The 19,228-nt window shown below is 43.1% G+C and overlaps 1 protein-coding gene across 3 annotated transcripts in view; it reads right to left on the reverse strand.

Moving 5' to 3' along the window:
* Nucleotides 1-695: 695 nt before the first annotated feature.
* LOC147888237 (transmembrane E3 ubiquitin-protein ligase FLY1-like) overlaps nucleotides 696-19,228 on the reverse strand; it is a 101,520-nt gene continuing 82,987 nt past the window's right edge. For 2 of the 3 annotated variants that reach the window (XR_015543122.1, XR_015543123.1), the window contains exons 13-15: nucleotides 10,391-10,507; nucleotides 1,291-1,472; nucleotides 696-1,178 (exon numbers count right to left, since the gene is read on the reverse strand). Coding sequence is in view for 1 of the 3 variants with exons in the window: in XM_087393558.1 (XP_087249684.1) it covers nucleotides 10,236-10,241; nucleotides 10,391-10,507 (123 nt within the window). In the remaining 2 variants the exon portion in view is untranslated. Of the gene's footprint in view, nucleotides 1,179-1,290; nucleotides 1,473-10,202; nucleotides 10,242-10,390; nucleotides 10,508-19,228 lie in introns of those variants that run through there. The other variant, XM_087393558.1, reaches the window with a different exon arrangement.

A 19,228-nucleotide genomic window follows, 5' to 3' on the forward strand; every position in this document is an offset into this window, starting at 1 on the left:
ATTTCATTATTGTGATAGTCTTGGATCCTCTTCAACAACCAAATCCTTTGTAGATTGAATATACACAAAATTCATTGCAGAAACTTTCCAGACATCATATAACAAAGCTTAACATTCTTCCCACATGTAGGCATTCAACCGAAAACATCCAATCACTATAATAGACACTAGACCTTCAAGACAAGCATTAACAACTAGCCTGCATTATTCTTCCAAGAAACAAGAAATAGTGACAGTATATCAATTCCCATGTCATTTTAAGCCATTTCATTATTGTGATAGTCTTGGATCCTCTTTAACAAACAAAACCTTCATAGCTTGAATATCCACCAAATTCATTGCAAGAACTTTTCACACATGCATATGAACAAAGCTTAACATTGTTCCCACATGCAGGCATCCAACCGAAAGCATCAATATAGCTCCTTAGAACTTGGAATTGAAACTATTCAATTATCAATATATCTCCATAAAACTACAAGTGAAACTATTCCAAATATGAATGCAAACGTACTAACAAATAGTTTTGTCTTATGTTATGCCATTCAATAATCCCAATTCTACAATGAAACCTCAGAATCCAATTATTTAAGCCCACTTCTACAATGAAGCCTTGACCATTCCCCACACAATCACAAATCTAAATTAGGCAAGAGGGAAACTCTTGAATGATTTATTCATAAAAAAGTCCACGCCTGAGAAAATAGAAGGAAACAGAAGTTATAAGTCCAGACTGTTATAGGTTCATTGTGAACCGTGGTAATTCATAGAACCCAATGCCGAATATTGACACTAGCAAGCTTATTTCTTAAAGGGCAACAGAAAGACCGGGAGCACTGACAGAAATATCACTATGCCTGATTATCTCTCTTATTCTATATTATTCACAATTCAAATAATAGAAAAAAGGGAAAAAGATACAAGATACCACATAGGATTTCAATGATACAGCAATTTGGAAAAGGATAATTGCACTACCTGTGACAGTCATATACCATAATCATATGGGGCCACTTTCACAAGGGAAAGCAGTCCAATTTTGGAAACTACAAAATATGAAGAGTACCAAAATAAAAAATTTAGAAGGGACTTTTGATTGTCCCACATTGCAGCTTCCCCTGTACAGCTCTAGCATACCCAAAAGCTCTGATCACGCCAATTGTAAAGTAAGCAATGACCTGCATTCTTCAAGACAACACTTCAGCATAGGTATGTGTGCCAAGTCCAACATAATGAGCGTGATATAAGAGAATATTCCACAACAGAATATTGTCAGTGATCAGAGGGCACCTGCTCAATAAGGTGCTCATTGTTTTGTCGCTTACTGCTGCGAAATGGCACGAGCCTTATTACAATATAAATTACCATGCCTATATAGGAGGCAAGGGTCTCCGACAAGTTGGACATTCCATCTTTATGTCCATCCAGCGTTGTAAACAACCAGCATGAAAGAAATGGTCACATGGAGTTACCTACAATCCAAAAGCCATTAAATCTTTTCATTGAGGCCCTCAAGAATTCAGAAAGTCAACCGCCACCAAACTCTCAATAACCCAGAAAGAGGCAAAAAAAGTCTTCCGCATTAGTGATTTTCAAATACAACTTAAGCCATGATGATTCTTAGTGCAGTAGGATCCACATCCCAGTCTAGTCTGTTTAGCAGATTCTGTATTATAGAAGAGAAAACCTTCTTATTTCTCACCCACTATCCCTTCGGAATTAAAAGCAGAATAACTGTTAGCAGCAAATAGCTTATCCAAACTGGATCCATTCACCTTCCCGATGTAGCTATTGAGGGTCACTCATGGTTGTGTCTCATTCTCTTGGACTTTCCTTTAATCAAATCTACACTCTTAAGAAGGCCACCTTATACCCCTTTCTTTGCTGCTTCTGCTTTAACATTTTCACACTCCTCTATTCTGTCCAAATTTTGTAATCTGGTCAGGTCTTTGCTGATCCACATGGCATGTCCTTATTGATGGTGCCCCGCCCCAAAGGCAGCACTTCAGAGTGGTTCTTGCATACACAGGAGATTTCAATGCAAGAACAGGCTCAATGCAAGGCATCATTACAATGGAAGGGAGAGACCCCAAACGGGCGGAAGAATTGGAAGTAGACAATGAAGAAAGAAAGGACTGGAGAAGCACATCAAGAGATGCAGGGAAATCACCCAAATGGGAGGCAACTCCTCACCTTACGTGGATGCTTCAGGCTGCATATCTGTAATGGTACTTCACATTCAGAGACACGGAAGGGTACACATGCAAACTGCTCACACATCAACAGAAATGCAAATAGAGCCTGGAAAACAGCAGATACAATTGCGAAAGAGGACAAAGCTCGAGCAAATAAACAGGTGGTAAGAAACAAAAAAAGAATATTTATCAAGAGCAAACAGCTTGAGGGCTTGGAGGAGCTTCGGCAAAATCCCAAAAAGCTTTTTCAGAAATTACATGGCAGCAAAATCCCAAAAAGCTTAACCTTATTAGCAACCTAACATTGACAATGTCTTAATGTTTCCAGCACTCAAATATTTGATCAAATGCCTTATTATTTTTGCTACGACATAGCTCATATTCCTTCTATCATCCTTGAAACTTCTACATTGAGCTTTTGCAATTTTAACTTACACTGGATAGAGGTGGTACTCTTTGGATTGCTTAAGGGGTCTCCAATTCGGAAAACTTTCCGGTGGTCTTGACGGTTTCTGAGACACATACACATGCCTATTCTGAGTATCAAGATTTTGGAGGCTTTGTATGCAGAGGAGGGCCTTTCAGAGGCATTATTATAGATCAATAAAGTAGCCATCATACAGAGGGAAGAGTAGAAGAGACCTACATATGCTTGGATTCAGAAGTGCCTTGCGGTTGTTGCAAGGGCTCAACATCAGACAATTTTGGACATAGAGCTAACAATGCTTTCGATGCATGGGAGTCTTTTTGGATTCACATGGGAGAAACGTCAGTAAACACATGGGAGGAACATCAGTAAACACTTTTGCTCTGCTCTTGGTCCGAGATAGGGTAGAGAAAGTGCTTCTCAGTTTATTGATTCTTGCAGGATTTTGTTTGTCTGGCTAGGTACCTTCTAGGGTAAAAGCTATCTACTCCTGGATGGGGGTTCTCATTTTGCAGAGTGGATGCCTTTTAAACATTGGTAAGTCTTGCTCGAGATGTTTTTGCATTCCATAGCTTTCCATCAGATTAATTTCCTGTTTCTAGAATCACATTTTTGCCCCTGGATTTTGCCAGAATTTTTGTAGCATTTTCTGTGTCACTAACTCCCTAATTTTATATGCATCTTTTGGTATTTCAGCAACAGCCGTGCCCCATAATTCCATCCATTTCATCCCCTCTCTGTGCCACCCAGTGATTTGTGTAGGTTCCATTGCCTTATGTGGTAACCTACTGGCATCCATCTTCTCAACTTTGTTGAGGTAAGCAATGAAGTGACATAATGCCTCCCCTTGGAGAGCAATGAAGTGACATAATGCCTCCCCTTAGAGAGGTTTCATACCTGTCTCAGCCAGTAGAACGGGAAAAGGTGTCTGTGCCTTAGCCCTAGCTCCCCTATGAGAAAAGGTTTATGTAAAGTTTCTATTCTTTTCCAATAGGTCCTAAAGAGCCTGGGTGCCTAATAAGGTTACTAATAAGGTCGACAAATCCGATCGCATACGATGTGTACCGTTCGATATTAGTGCGGTACTAAAAGAACAAAATAATCTTGAGTGTACGTTCGATATCCAAAAGAAGAGAGACAGATTTTAGAGTTTTAGAGTAGGTACTTGTACAAGCTATTGAAAACTTGCTGAGATGATTCTTGAAACAGAAACATGTTACATATGTGCGAAAGAACCAAACGAGTAGAAAACGGCTCCGCAACGGCCAGAAACAGAAATGCAACAGCTGATTTCTGCACTCAAACGGTCGGATTTTTTTGCATTGAATAGAATGTGCATATGGTACGGGACAGTACGGAACATTCCATACGTCAAACGTAGGCAACCATGAGCTCAACGTAGAAGTTTCAAGGATGATACAAGGAATATGAGCTATGTCTTAGCAGAAATAACAAGGCATTCGATCAAATATTAAGTACTAAAACAATAAGGCATGGTCAATGTTACGCTCAAGTCGAGATAACATGACCTCGGAAGGGTCAGTCGGCATTTTCCTTTAAAGGATCAATGTTTGTATTATATTTGTTTGGGCTTCATGTAAATGATCAAAAAGGAATCAAGGTCAAGGTCCTTGGTGAGGGTGACATGGCACAAGACTAGGTGGATCTAAGGCTAAGGGACCTAAATGCATGAAATGTGCCGAGGGGCAAATGGTTTTAATGATATCCCAAGAGAGGGGTAAATGATGCATTAAGGAGGGACCCTAGAATGAAGACATTTGGCATACTGGATCCATCTAGGGAATTTTGGGGCTTGGTGGAATTTTGTAAGTAAGAGCTTTCACGTAATGAATTTTTTAGAGAGAGCTTACCACCACTGAGGTCGGCTGGGAGGTGAATTCGTGTGCCTATGCCCGTGATTTGATGAAAAGCTAGGAGTTAGCAGTTTTGGATGTTTCATTTTGGTATCAGAGCGTGTAGGTGGATCACGAGAGTTGGAGCGTGACTAGCTCGAAGAGCTATGGCTGTGTGTAGGTGTGCTGTGGTGCATCGTTGTAGAAGTCACTGAAGAGCGGCTTGTAGAGGCGATTGGCTGAGCTCGCTGGCAAGACTTTGGTGAGGTTGTGCATGTTGCTTAGGGTCGTCGTCTTTGGGCTCGTCGCTGAAGAGCAGTTGTTGGAGTTGCCCGTTGTATTGCTCGCAAGGTCGTTTGTTAGCAGACGTTGTCGCAGGTTTACAACTTGGTGTCTTTAGGGCTCTTTGGCATCGCGGGGGGCTAGCTATTGCAAGGAGTTTGTAACTCAAGGAAGCACCGAAGACACGTGAAACAGTTACGGCTCTGGGCTGAGGTCACGAAAGTATTCCGAAAGCGAGTTTGGTGGTAGTGGTGCGTTGATGATTTTTACCTTTTTGCGGTGGTGAGAGAGCCCGTAAGCGGTTCACATATTCTGTCTAGTGACTCAATCGAGGTGACATATGGGTCAATAGCTCTGCAAGGTTCGTGCGTTGCGATGGACAAATGGTTGTGTTAGTCTGTAGAGATACGTGCAATTTGCTGTGATCGAATATGAAGAAGCTTGGTTATATTTAGTCGTATCATTTGGACTGTGTTCACGAAGGCCTATATGGTCAGCAATAGCCAAATCGACGTCACGTACATGAATTCGTTCAAGGAGTCCCACTGAGAATGATGGAGTGGTTTTCAAGGACAAGTTAATTTCGTCATGCAGCAGAAATATGACCAGGAAGCTCTCTATGCCTTCTAAAGTTTGTTGGAATATGTACTCGTTTATTTGCATCTGTGTTTGAGTTATTTCAGATTGCAGGAGTTTTCCCTAGCCTAGGGAAAGTGGGTTTTGGTTGAAGTGTGATATATGCCTGGGCAGCTGTAAATTTGGAAGTTGGACTTTCGAATTGTAAATACAGTTTCAAGCGGTGTTTTATTTATATTTATTTATTAAAAAAAACCCATCGATCTAAATGGAAGTAGAAGAAGAAGCTTCTAAAATGAAAATTCCACACTTTTTAAGGGGACGAGTGTCCTGAAGCTTTTGGAGAGTTTCAGCACCAGAAAAGCATAGAAGATGCCTTGCAACAGATTTTAGCGCAACAGTTACAAGCAAATGTAGGGCAAATTGAGCTTAGGAAAATGGTTCATAGTATGTCTGTTAGACCATCTCGTGAAGAGAAAGGTAAATCTTCAATGGAACCGGAGTCCAGCGTTCATACGGTCAAGCCTAGGAGGGCTAAGGTGCCTAATATTACCAATTATAGGGCAAAAAAGCATTCTGGTTGGATGTCTGACCGTAGTTCCGATATCATTGAGACCTGGTTACACAAATGGGACGAGGCCTTCGCCATTTGTGAAATCAGGAATGATATGAAGAAAATCATCATTCACGATGCAAAGTGCAAAACTGCATTCTGATAGCGGGGGCGTACATGTCAAAATGAATTTGCAACTGAGAAGGGCATCACGCATAAATGCACTATGCATTACAGACGGAGCTGAATTTCTTTTAAATCATGTGCATAAATACTGCTTGGAGTTGAATCATCAACTACGTAGGTCATCTACTGCATGGATAGGGATGTATGAACCACTTCATTGGCTTGGACAAGTTGTACAAACTAGTTTGGCCTCATTCGTTAGAGTATTTGGTCGCAGTTTGACGGCCTATTCAAAAATTGATGAACATTTTCATGAAAAGGGACTAGTTCTCATTGTCTTAAACATTGATGGCATTGATATCACCGGTAACAATTAGAACTCATGAGACACCGGTAACCATTAGAACTCATGAGACAGGCCAAACAAGACCTGATTGAAGCCTTTGATATGAAAGACCTTGGCTATATCTATTACTATTTGGGAATTGAGGTCTAGAGAGACCAAGATTTAATGTTCTTATCCCAAACCAAGTATGCCGATGAAACCACAGATTGTTCAAAATGGAGGATTGTAAGCTGATCAATATACCAATGAATCCAAGTGAGAAACTGTCGAAAGTTCAAACATAGACCTAGAGTGGATGGCACCTTATTAGGCAACTTGTTGGCAACTTGATATATTTGTCCACCACCAGATTGGACATAGCCTATCCACTCAGTGAAGTCATTGGAAGGCAGCCAAGACAAATACTCACGTAGTCAAGGGAGCCCTGACTCATGGAATCAAGTACAAAAGAAGCAATAATCTAAAATTGTCAGGGTACACTGATAGTGATTAGGCAGCATGCTCACATGATAGGACTATTTTGGATATTGCTTCAACATTGGATCTGGCATGATATCGTGGAGCAATAAGAAGCAAAAGTACTATTGTTTAATCCTGCACACAAGCCGACTATAGAGTGTCCACTAATGGTTTTTCTTTCTAGAGAAAAGAACATTCTATAAAAATACAAGGATATTCCCCTAGCTGGCCGCTCTATGGAGGATTACCTCATACAAAGGGCTGAACAAATAGCCACTCTGGTGGTTTATAATGCTAACATCATATCACCGTCTACGAAATGAAGGAAAGGGCCTGGCTCCCATAAACTAATAAAAGCCTCCCTCTTGCGCCTAGCGCGATATGAGTATCTCTAGAGTCTATCCCATCTACCTTTGAGAGTAAAATGCTGGCCAATGTCTTAAAGGCTGATGTTGTTCTACTGCTCTATGGCCTGCCCACGCCTAGCTATCCATATGTACCAAGCAATGATGCTCGCTGTGAAGTGGTTGAAGATCTTAAATAATATTGGACTTATTCAAAAAGATCCAACTCCTTTATTGACTGATAATAAAAGCTCTATTAATTCACCAAGGATCCTATATTTAATGCTTGAACAAAGCATATCGAGGTGCAACATCAATTTATATATGAAAAGACACTAAGCAATGATATTGAACTTATATACTGTCCGACAGAAGATGAGGTGGCTGATATCCTAACCAAGGCTCCTGCTAGAACTAAGCAAGAGAAGTTTTCCAAGGGGGAGTGTTGGAAAAAGTGATTAACTATGGACTAAGTTTAGTATATTACCCTTATGGTAATTTTGGGCTAGGATTAATAAAAAGTCAAAAAGAGTGGTAGATAGACCTTAAGTCCTAGGATAGGACATCCATGACATATGTCATGGACATGGGCTAGAGATTTTAAACAGACCACATGATGTGGCAAGCCCCCAAATACGTCCATCATGGATGAAGAGGATGGTTGCCACATGGCACCATTGTATTGGTCTATCTCTTGCAACCTTGCCACGTGTCACACATACATTTACTCACCATCTCATTCATTGTAGGGCAGCCAATCAAATGCAAGTATTGCATCTAGTGCATGTGTTTGGTGCATTCTGATTGAATACATTGTGTTAGTGTTTCAAATAGGATAGGGCTAAGCTCTGGCCTCTATGAGAATTCACCAAGAAGCTTCTCCCTGCTCACCTACACACCTCCTTAGTTGGTCTGCTTTATTTTGTGGTTCATTGTGCATTTGCAATTCACTTGCTGTATTTCAGTTGTATGCTTTCATTCTAGTCAAATTTGGCATTTCAATTTGAAGCAATTCACGCGTGTTCATCTATCCCTACCTGTGTGTAGAGGCCATTGCAGTCTAGTAGGCCTCCCATTCTTGTTTTCTATCACAAAACCCATCCATCGGTACAAGCTTACCCTTGATTATACACTGGTTATATCCGCTAGAAACAACAAATCTGCAAACAAGAAGACCCCATAAGAAACACAAGTGCTTCACAAAGCCCTCAAAGCCCCATCACCTTGTGTGTTCGAGGAAGATCAAGATTCAATCAAAGAAGCTCTGCATTATTGTCAATGTCTGGGTCATATAAAATATTGGAAAAGCGTCGAAGGTGTTACAAGAAACATGACCAAGAAGGTGTAAGACTTTCACATCAACAGCCCTACCCTCTAACAAATGTGACTCAAGCTAATATAGCCACCACTTAGACACCCTGCAACTCTTTGCTATAGCAAGGCTTCATCCACACTAGATACGCATGACATTTCGCTTTGAATGGTTTGATAATTATCGTACACTTGAGAACCCAACTACAATATTTCTTGGTAATAATACTCGGCAATATGTTGTTGGCATTGGTAACACCTAAGTGAAGTTGTAGTAAGTTACTACATATCGTCTATGACAAATATATTTTCTGTTGTAGAAACCAATACGAGTAGTTTGAACACCGAACTCGTTCATTAGTATCGTCTTGGCAAAATTATCTACATCGCAGAAAATGTGCATGGGTTGTGATCACCATGAGAGGCTCTACCGTATCACGCAAGGAATGTTAAAGATCTAGATTGCTTTCAATAATGCTCCAATGCATCGAGCAAATTGATTACTCAAATCCATGCAATTAGACATCTACAACTAGACACCAACTCAGTCCCACGAATGATACACCCTTATTTACCACAATTCTTGCCAAATAGTCATTAATTTTCTGCAGCACATGTCTGAAGCCTTCACCAATTCAAGATTTATAAATCCCTGATAGAGAGCCAGACACAACAAAAGATCAAAACTTTGCGCAGATAACGATTTGGAGTTTCAACAGTTTTGCTACTTTCATGGTATTGCAAGGCAATTAATGGTCACTGGGAACTGTCCCAGTGTGACATGCCTACATCTTCCATGGAAATTAATGGTCACTGGCAACTATCCTAGTGAGACATGCCTACATCTTCCATGGATATCCATTTTCCTTTCTTTCATTTATTGTAATTATTATTCTGTGCGCATGTTACTGAACACATGTAAACTTTTGTGTGGGTTCTTTTTACATGACTTCACATACTGGCTTGCACCTTCTTCAGCAAATCCAGATTATGAGTCATTTCAAAGATATGCCTTGATATGGCTGATCACCATGTGCATTTTGCTATGATGGTGGCACCTTGGACGCACAGGGAAGCCACCTGACACTTGGATGAGTGCTTAGTCAATGCACGTGACAAATGCTGGAATCTAGTGCATAAGGTGGATTCAACCTCGGTCAAAAGCTTAGTGATCATTGATGCTCAGCATGCTGCACAAGAGTGAGATGCTTTGCCAATCCATAGGATTTTTTTTTACCCACTATAATTGTTACACTCAGTTTCGCAACACCTTCATACTGGCCTTCAAGGTGAGCCTCAATGTGTTATGCAGTGATATTTGACTTAACAAGGGCAGAACGAGATCACTAAGTATACAGATGTGAGGTGGGCATGATCTCTAGAACCATCCATCTTTTGAGTATTTACCCTAGGTATGGAAGTAGCACCATCATCACTCACATCCATATTAGATAGGGTATTTCAGGACATACCCAATTGTAAAAATTTGGAGTTAGCAAGCCTAGGCTACTTTGTGTGTTCTAGGCCTAATGTGCTTTTTTTTTTTGCAGGAGTTAGCAAGCCTAGGCTACTTTATGTGTTCTACACAGAGCTGTTGTTAAAGCAGTTAGGGTAAATTTTTGTGAATTCTGGAAGTTATCTAGTATTTTCGAGATAAATTGCAAGATGCATAAAAAGTAGCAACCACATGAGACAAAAATTAGTGAATGAAGATATAGCACATGATGCTCACCACTACTTGCAGATATGTCTATAACTGAGAGCTAAACCTGCAACCAATTTTATGCTGCATTTTACGTAAGAAACTTCAGAGAGAACATATGCAGCTCCACAAGTTTCATAAACACAAGGTTTCTGCATGGTAAAATGAAGAGTTTATTGCAGTCCGATAAACCACACAATAGTTGGTATTACTCACCATACATTCTGCAGCTCGTTGCCCAGTGTCAACAGCAGCCATACAAATCACACAATCCACAGTATGATTTTCATCCCTATCGACACCCCTAAAATAGCTATACTTTTCAGGTAACAACTGCAATCAACAAGGAAATAAGGATCAGTCTCAAAAACTACACCTTTCAATGAAATTACCTTATCATCATGTGGCTCACGCCAATAATGAAAATCAAGATCAAATGTACTAAAAAAAGACACACATAAGAGAACATGTACATCGACACCTCTCTCCCTCCCTCCCTTTCTTGCGCCAATAATGATAATCAAAATTAACATACACAACATGGACACACAAAAGAATGTGTACAATGACCTCCTCTCTCTCTGTCTCTCTCTCTCTCTCTCTCTCTCTCTGTGTAAAATATTGTAAGGATTCCCCGCCTACTCCGCAGCTAGTCTCTACAGTCAAAGATCTTGTTCACATTGAAGTACAAAACTGCTAAGAAGGAAGTGACTGCGGAAGTGGACACCAAAGCAAGAAAGTCTGATATTCAAGCAAAGATTAAAGAACACGAAGCTAGATGTGATAATGCACTGAAGATTAGAATAGGGGGACTCCAAGAAGATTGGTACAGAGAGGAGGACACATATAGTGAAATATTGACAAAGATCAAAGCAAGCTTGCCCAACATTGAATGGGTGGATGATGATGAGCAAGATGATGACGACTCCAAGCCAGCTTCTATTATGCACTATAAAGGTCATGCAATCATTACACTGAACTCAAAAGATATGCGGATCAAGCTTCTTCGATAATCTTACAAGTTGAAGGGTACCAGGGTATGGATAGCAGAGGAGCTTCCACAAGCTCAACTCAAGAGTAAGGCAACTGAATTAGTTAAAGTCAGGGCTGCCAGAAAGGATGGAAAATCCCATCGGATAAGTACTTGTTTGAATAACACACCTCGGATGGTGTTTTTTTATGGTTGTGCATGACACTAAGGCAAAAACGGTGTTTTATGCTTGATCGACAATGCAAAGCATATTCGATGGGCACAATACTTTACACACAACTTCAACTAGGTGGAATTGACTTACATGCAAAGTGGCATTCCCATCGCATAAGTACTTGATCGGATAACACACCTAGCAGCATGTTTTTTTAGGATGTATGTGACACTAAGGCAAAAATGGTATTTAATGCTCGATCGACGATGCAAAGCATATCCAAAAGGCACAATACTTTTCCTACACCTTAACCTAGGTGGTATTGAAATGTTCTCAAAGAGGCACACCCATCTGATAAGTACTGGGTTAGATAACATACCTAAGGGTGTGTTTTTTTTATGGATGTGCATATCACTACCGAAAAGACATTGTATAATTCGTGATTGACCATGCAAAGCATATCCGATCGTGACAATACTTTGCACGCACGTCAGCCTAGTTGAAACGGACTTGCGTACAAAGTCGAGCCCCCATCCGATAAGTAATTGTTTGAATAACACACCTAGGACCATGTTTTTTTATGGTTGTGCATGACATAGGTAAAAATGGTGTTTTGTGCTTGATCGACAATGCAAAGCATATCCGATGGGAACAATACTTTGCAAACACCTTCAACTAGGTGGAATTGACTTACATGCAAAGTGGAATTCCCATCGCATAAGTACTTGATCGGATAACACACCTAGCAGCGTGTTTTTTTACGGATGTCCATGACACTGAGGCAAAAATGGTATTTAATGCTCGATCGACCATGCAAAGCATATCCGATGGGCACAATACTTTTCCCACACCTTAACCTAGGTGGTATTGAAATGTTCTCGAAGAGGCACACCCATCCGATAAGTACTTGGTCAGGTAATATACCTAAGGGTGTGTTTTTTTGTGGATGTGCATATCACTACAGGAAATAAAAACCAAAAGACTCTCAGTCTTAAACTGATGTATGGATGTTTACTCTTTCAGACTATTATGTAGGTACTCTAAAATAATGGGGGTTGCGTTTGCACTCCTTGGGAGTTGCCATGTGCCCTCCCTGAAGCAAATAAACTAGAGGGTTTCTTGCTGTCCCATAGACCTTTTGGTCTCCAGTGGACGTTAATAGACTCTCTCTCTCTCTCTCTCTCTCTCTCTCTCTCTCTCTCTCTCTCTCCAAGACACAATTCTACGGTGACAATTTCCTGAATGTCTCACAGGAGGGATTCATCGTCAGACCCCTATATCTAGAGGACAAAAGAGTCTCACATGGACTGAGGATCGCCATTGGGCAGATGCGGGTTTCATCCCATCAGCTGAGGATTGAGACAGGGAGAGCAACACATATACCTAGAGAGAAATGGACCTGCATGCTATGCACACTAGGGGGTGGTTGAGACGGAGGAACAATTCCTTTGCACCTGCCTAGCCTACTATAAGATCCGAGGACGATATCACTACCTCTATCAGGATGGGAGTGGCTTCGGCCCACTATCAAGCTTGATACATTTCCATGACAAGGTCTGCATTGGGCTCTATCTGCTTGAGATGCGCCGACACAGGGAGACCCTACTACTACAACAGATCAGAGAGAGCAACAGGAGGCGATCATACCACAAGATGCAGAGGCTGACCACACAGGCTGACCACACACAGCAGCACATCATAGATCTTTATGCATTGGAGTCAGGTCCAGGACACAGCGGGGTGGAGGAGGAGCTACGACGAGGGGTCACTCTAAACATAGCTCAACGGGTTTAGAGATCGAGGAGACCACGCCCCCCTCTAACGCCGCAATATGAGACAACCAGACAGACTCATATTTGAGACATTTTCACCGCAAATAGACGAGCCACCACAATGCCGGGTTTCGGTTTCTGAGTTTCCAGTTCCAGTTCTCAACTTGCTCCAGATAGCAGATAGCACATGATATGATATTTTTGTACTTGTTTTTGCTTGAGCCATTGAGCTCTCTTTATTTCATTACAATACTCAGCAGAGCAAAGGGTCTTAGTGCGTTCTTTGCCTCAACCCCTTGTGGCTTGTATGAGTTTTTCTCTTTGGTGTCACTTTGTCCCATAGGCCCGCGAGGCCTCCCGTGGACGTTAATATCTCTCTCTCTCTCTCTCTCTCTCTCTCCAAATGGATTTCACGAACTACAAATGGAATGCATGCGTGGAAAGGAGGATTCTAGGAACGCTCTATATAGCTTCCAAAATAAATGCAGGAAGGCACATCTTTGGAATCACAAAATGAAAAAGTTTCTATACACCATGCTTGTGCAAACTGTCATCCTTTACGGATGCTCTGGTTGGGCATCCGGACTGTCTAAAATATACAGGGAAAGGGTAGGAACTATACAAACGTTTCCTGATAGGGAGTTAGGGGTTAAGGCACACACACCCTACCCCATCCTACTAGCTCAAACTAGTATGTTACCTCAATAGGGGGAAGCATAAAGTCAATTCATGGCTTACCTCAACAAAGTTCATAAGGTGGACACCAATAGGATACCAAACAAGGCGATGTAAGCTACACAGATCATGGCTGCCACAGAGAGGGAAGGGAGTGGATGGCATCATGGGGTATAACAACCGCTGATATACCAGAAGATGCATGTGAAATAAGGGGAGGTAGTGACGCAGAAAAGGCTACAAAAACTCTGGCCAAACCCGGGAACAAAAACACAGTTTTACAAACAGGAAGTTAACTCAATGGCAGCTATGGAATGCAGAAATACCTCGGGGAAGATATATCAACATTCAAAAGGCATCTAATCTGCAAAATCAGAACTGGTTCACACGATCTCGAGGTAGAGAGGGGTAGATGGGCAAGATCCTGGATCCTCACAAAGGAAAGAACCTGTAAAATCTGCCCCACAAAGGAAGTAGAAAATGAAGAACATGTACTTATAAGATGTAGACCCTATGCACACATCAAAGGAGGATATGGGGACAGCAGGGATCTAAAAAATCTGCTGAAGCAGCCTGCCAAAAAGCTAGAAAACTACTTGAAAGAGATTTTGGAACATCGCAATAAGGTCCTGGGTCTAGCACACCAGCTATCCCAACAAGTATTCAAGACATGACAAGTTGTTATATTTTCTCTCACTCGATGTAAGGGATCATTATTAGTTGATAGTGATCGCAAGTCCCATAGATCCTGAAGGAGCTCCCATGGACTTTAATACAATCATTTCATATCAATCATAGCATCTCTCTCTGGTAAGAGGCCTAACAATAGGTGATAGCCCCATGTCAGATGCCAAAACCCTTTATGACAAGATGGGAGTCAACCTTACCTGTGAATCAGCCTGGAGAGTGGGCAAAGCAGATGCACCGACGGGGCCCTTGGTAGTAAAGCTACGAACAGCCACAGATAGATCCACCCTCATGAGTACGCGGGCAACACTGAAGGCAACTAGGATGTTCCTGGATGAAGATCTCACACTCCTACAGCAGGAGCATATAAGGGAAGGAATGGTGTGGGTGGTGGCTGCAAGACAAGAGGGGAAATGGGCAGTTTACAGAGATGGCAAGGTGACCATCTGAGAAAGGGCAGAAAGAGAAGCATGAGATGAAGGAGAAGGGGACAGCACATGATTGTGTCTAAACAATGGGACGAGTATGCAAAACAAAATGAAGATGGCAGTGTGGAATTGTAATGGCACCCTCTGGTCTGATCTAGGGGGTTTCATGGTGACATACACTAACAAAGACATGATCTTCTACACCGAGAAACGTGAGAATCCAGAGAGAGGGCTACCCACAGTGACAGGATACACATGGGACTCTGCTCATAGGAGGGAACTGAGGAGGGATAGTGGGGTACCAGGATTTGGAGGTGTGGCTGTTCTCTTCAGATCACATCTAAGGCCACTCCTCTCTGTGATACGAAGGGAGGAGCATGCACGGCACATGTGGATTCGAGTTCAGCTACCAGATGCACGGCCGATCTTCGTTGCAGTGTGTTACTTTCCCCTAGACACATCATCTTATGCAAGAGAGGTCACCAGGGACGGGCATAGCCCATATGAGACTATCCATGATGACATCACAGAGTTCTCCAAACATGGGGACACTCTCCTCCTTGGTGACTTCAATGCACGTACTCGGAACAGACAGGTTGTCTTGTTAGATTTCAATGAGGATGCCCTCATAGTACCGGAGATGGATGCAGCAGAGCTAGGGATCGTCAAGCAATCGGCAAATGCAGATGCACCACTGACAGCATATGGGAGGCATCTACTTGAGTTGGGGGCTATCCATGACTTGATCATATATAGCAGTCTACTTGAGTTGGGCGCTATCCATGACTTGATCATATATAGCAGTCTCCGGAGATGGCCATCATCTGGCAGGCTCACTTGTTTCCCGCATGGCGAGGGGATTAGTATTTTGGACTACCTACTCGGTCCACTAGCCTTTGCCCCACGGATACATGATTTTATTGTGCCTCCTCCTTCACAAGGGGCTGACCACTCATACCTTGCCTTTTGTATATCGGTGGCCATGCCAACCATGAGGAGGCCCCCCCTGCCACCCACTCGCATTAAGATCCATTTTGACCGTGCTCTTGACCTGATGTACGTGAGCCACCTGGCTTCTAAGCTTCCAGTATTACTTGGAGGGGATGGACCTCGCACATGCATCAGATACCCTTATCTCAGGGATACAAGATGTTGCCACCAGATCCTTTCCCACGACACGATCTTCACGTGTCCTTGATGGGAAGATGCCCCAAAACCCCTAGTTTGACGATGAGTGCAGAGAGATGAGAGCCTACCTTACATGTGAGCGAGCACTGGGACACTTGACTTCACCAGAGGCACAACGGATCTCACGCTGAGTAACATGGCGTAAGAAGCAGGCTTTCCTCATACACAAAATGGATGAGGTGATCAGCTCCTTTCGTGGAGCAGACCCTATTACGGGATGGGGGCTCTTGTTGGCGGGGAAGTCGCCCATCCCCATCACAAATCTAGCACTCTGGCATACATATGCATGCTCTCTATATGATGTCCCAAGTCAGGCACCACCTGATATGTCCTCTATGCCCAAACCCACTACGTATCATTTGTTTACTACGCGGAATGTATGTGCTGCCCTTCTTCGGCTTCATAACCGGAGATCACCAGATCATGAGGGACTACACACTGAGCACTTGGCGCATGGGCAAGAGATCTAGACCCCGGTCCTAGCACAGCTATTCAACCATGCCGTATGCCATGGCTTCTTGCCTACCTAGAGCACCACCACCATAGTAGCCATATACCAGGGCATGAGGACAGCTCTAAGGAAAAGGATAGCCACACCACCAAAGCCTCGTACACCGCTGTCTCTCCTCATCTCCATATTGTGAGCTGATTCCCATGTATATCCTATCACTGCAGGCAGTCCTCTCTCAGGGCTCTCATGTGTCTCAGTATAGAAGATCATATCCCTACCAGTGTATGTTTCCAAGAAACCCCCCGGATCGTACCAAAGGGTGCCATTGCAATTCCACACCGCCATTTTCGGTGCACCTTGTGCACTCATCCCATAGGTCTGACACCATCATAACTCCCCATTTTCCTTCCCTGTAGGCATACGACACGATACATGATGACATCACAGAGTTCTCTCGACACGGAGACACTGTCCTTCTTGGTGACTTCAATGCATGCACAGGAGACAGACAGGTGGGCCTGCTTGACTTTGGATCTGATCCCCTCATAGTACTCGAGTTGGATGCAGTAGAGCTGGGAATAGTCAGGCGCTCAGCAGATGCGCCACATGTGACGGGGGATGTGGGCGACATCTACTGGATTTGGGTGCAATCCATGATCTGATCATATATAACGATCTCCAGAGATGACCATCATCTAGCGGGCTTACTTGTTTCACTCATGGCGGGCAAACAAGTAAAGTGGACCACCTACTGGGTCCCATAGCCTTTGCTTCTCGGGTATATGACTTTGGTGTGACCCCCCCCTACTCGGTGCTAGTCATTCATACCTAGCCTTTTGTATCTCTAACTGCCAGGCTAGTCACAGGGAGGGCCCCTCCAACATCCACTCGTGTCGAGATCCACTTTGACCGTGCCCTTGACCCAGTGTATGTGAGCCACCTAGCCCAGGAGCTTCTAGCCCTACTTGGAGATGATACAGATACAAACCTCGCCCATGCCTCCGACACTCATCTGAGTGCTACATGATGCTGCCACCAGATCTTTCCCCACGATCCCGATCTGCACATGCCCCAGTCAAAAAGATGCCCCAAAACCCTTGGTTTGATGACGATTGTAGAGACATGAGGGTTCACCTCACACGTGAGCAAGCCTTGGGCCACCAAACATCAGCCGAGGCACTATTGATCTCACAACGTTTGATGCGCCGTAAGAGGTAGGTTTTCCTCACATACAGGAAAGGTGATCAAATCATTCCGAGGGGGACATCCTACCATTGGATGGGAATTTCCGGAAGTCGCCAATTCCCATCACAGATCCATACACTAGGCATACATACGTATGCTCTCTCTACGACAGTCCGTTGCAAGCACCACCCGATATGTCTTCTCACCAAGTTGTAAATACTCCAAGGTCAAAGTTTCAATTGAACATTTATTTGATCATAATTAAAAAGTATTTCATTTATTTAATTATGTTCATCAGGTATTATGGTCCTTTTCAAGTTTTTGAACGCATTAATGATGTAGCTTACAGGCTGAAGCTACCTGCCACTTGGACCATACACAATGCCTTTCATGTAAGTTTATTGAAGCCTTTCCAGGGTGATGTGCCTGCTGACATGCTTCATGAGGATCAGCCCGAGGTTGAAGAGTTGGATGAAATCTTGGTTCCGGAACAGATTTTGGCACATATGCACAGAAAAGTGAAAGGTAGAGTTTCCCGTCGCTACCTAGAGAAGTTCAGGAATTATCCTGCACTGGATGCGCACTGGATGGAGGAGGGTGACTTGGCAGAGTCACCTCATATTTTGCAGCTCTACTTGGACGCATTTCAGCTTGCGCCCACTACGGTACAGGCTCCTACGGGTTTAGCAGAGCAGAGATTTGGAGAATTGCCTAGTGCTTGAGAGGAGGGTAGCACCTCCCCTTCCTTGATTCATACTGCTCATGTATCTGGAGATAGCTTGGTGGCACCGATTGTCTCACCCGAGATGTTGCTTGCTGATAGTATTTCTGCCGTGAGGTCTCCATGATGGGTGTTCATAACACTCGGCACATAGGATACATTGATGTATGGATGGACTCTCGAGCTCTCCTAACCCATATTATCATTGGAGGTTCTATCTTACAGATGATGTATATTCTGGTATGGGCTATTTCTGCCTATTTACTTTACTTTCACTGTAATTTTCAACAACAACTTGGGTAGTTTGCTATTTTAAGATGAGGGTATGTCACAGGGACGTGAAAATTAATGTAAAGTATCTTTGCAACTCACCATGGTTAAGTGTAGTAATGGTTTGGCAGTGAGGGACTGGCTAGAGGAAGTGCATGCTTCCTAGAAGTTCCTGGGGCAAAGTCTAGGTACACCACTAGGTCCTAAGGGCAAGGCAAAGGCTTTAAAAGAGGCGTCTAAAGGTTGGGCCCAAGGACAACCAATGTTGTCCTTGGTATGGGGGTTAGGACTTTAATGAAGGGACAAATGGCAAGAAGGAGGTGCCATTTGTCATGCATGTGTATGCATGCCCTTCCCCCACCTTCCACCTCTCTTCCCTCACTCTCCCAGAGGTGCTAGACGTCAAGCAGAGGCTCCCCGTGTGTTTTTGGTTGAATTTTTGCTGCTCCTGCTCGTGTGCTACTCCTCTCCTTTCAAGACTCCTACAGGTTCTAGCAAGCACCCAAAGGCAAGGATGTTCCTATGGTGGGCC

Source organism: Dipteris shenzhenensis, chromosome 22 (assembly GCF_047967505.1).
Source record: "Dipteris shenzhenensis isolate YYH24624 ecotype China chromosome 22, Dip_SZ_1.0, whole genome shotgun sequence".
In the NCBI taxonomy this organism is placed as follows: Eukaryota; Viridiplantae; Streptophyta; class Polypodiopsida; order Gleicheniales; family Dipteridaceae; genus Dipteris; species Dipteris shenzhenensis.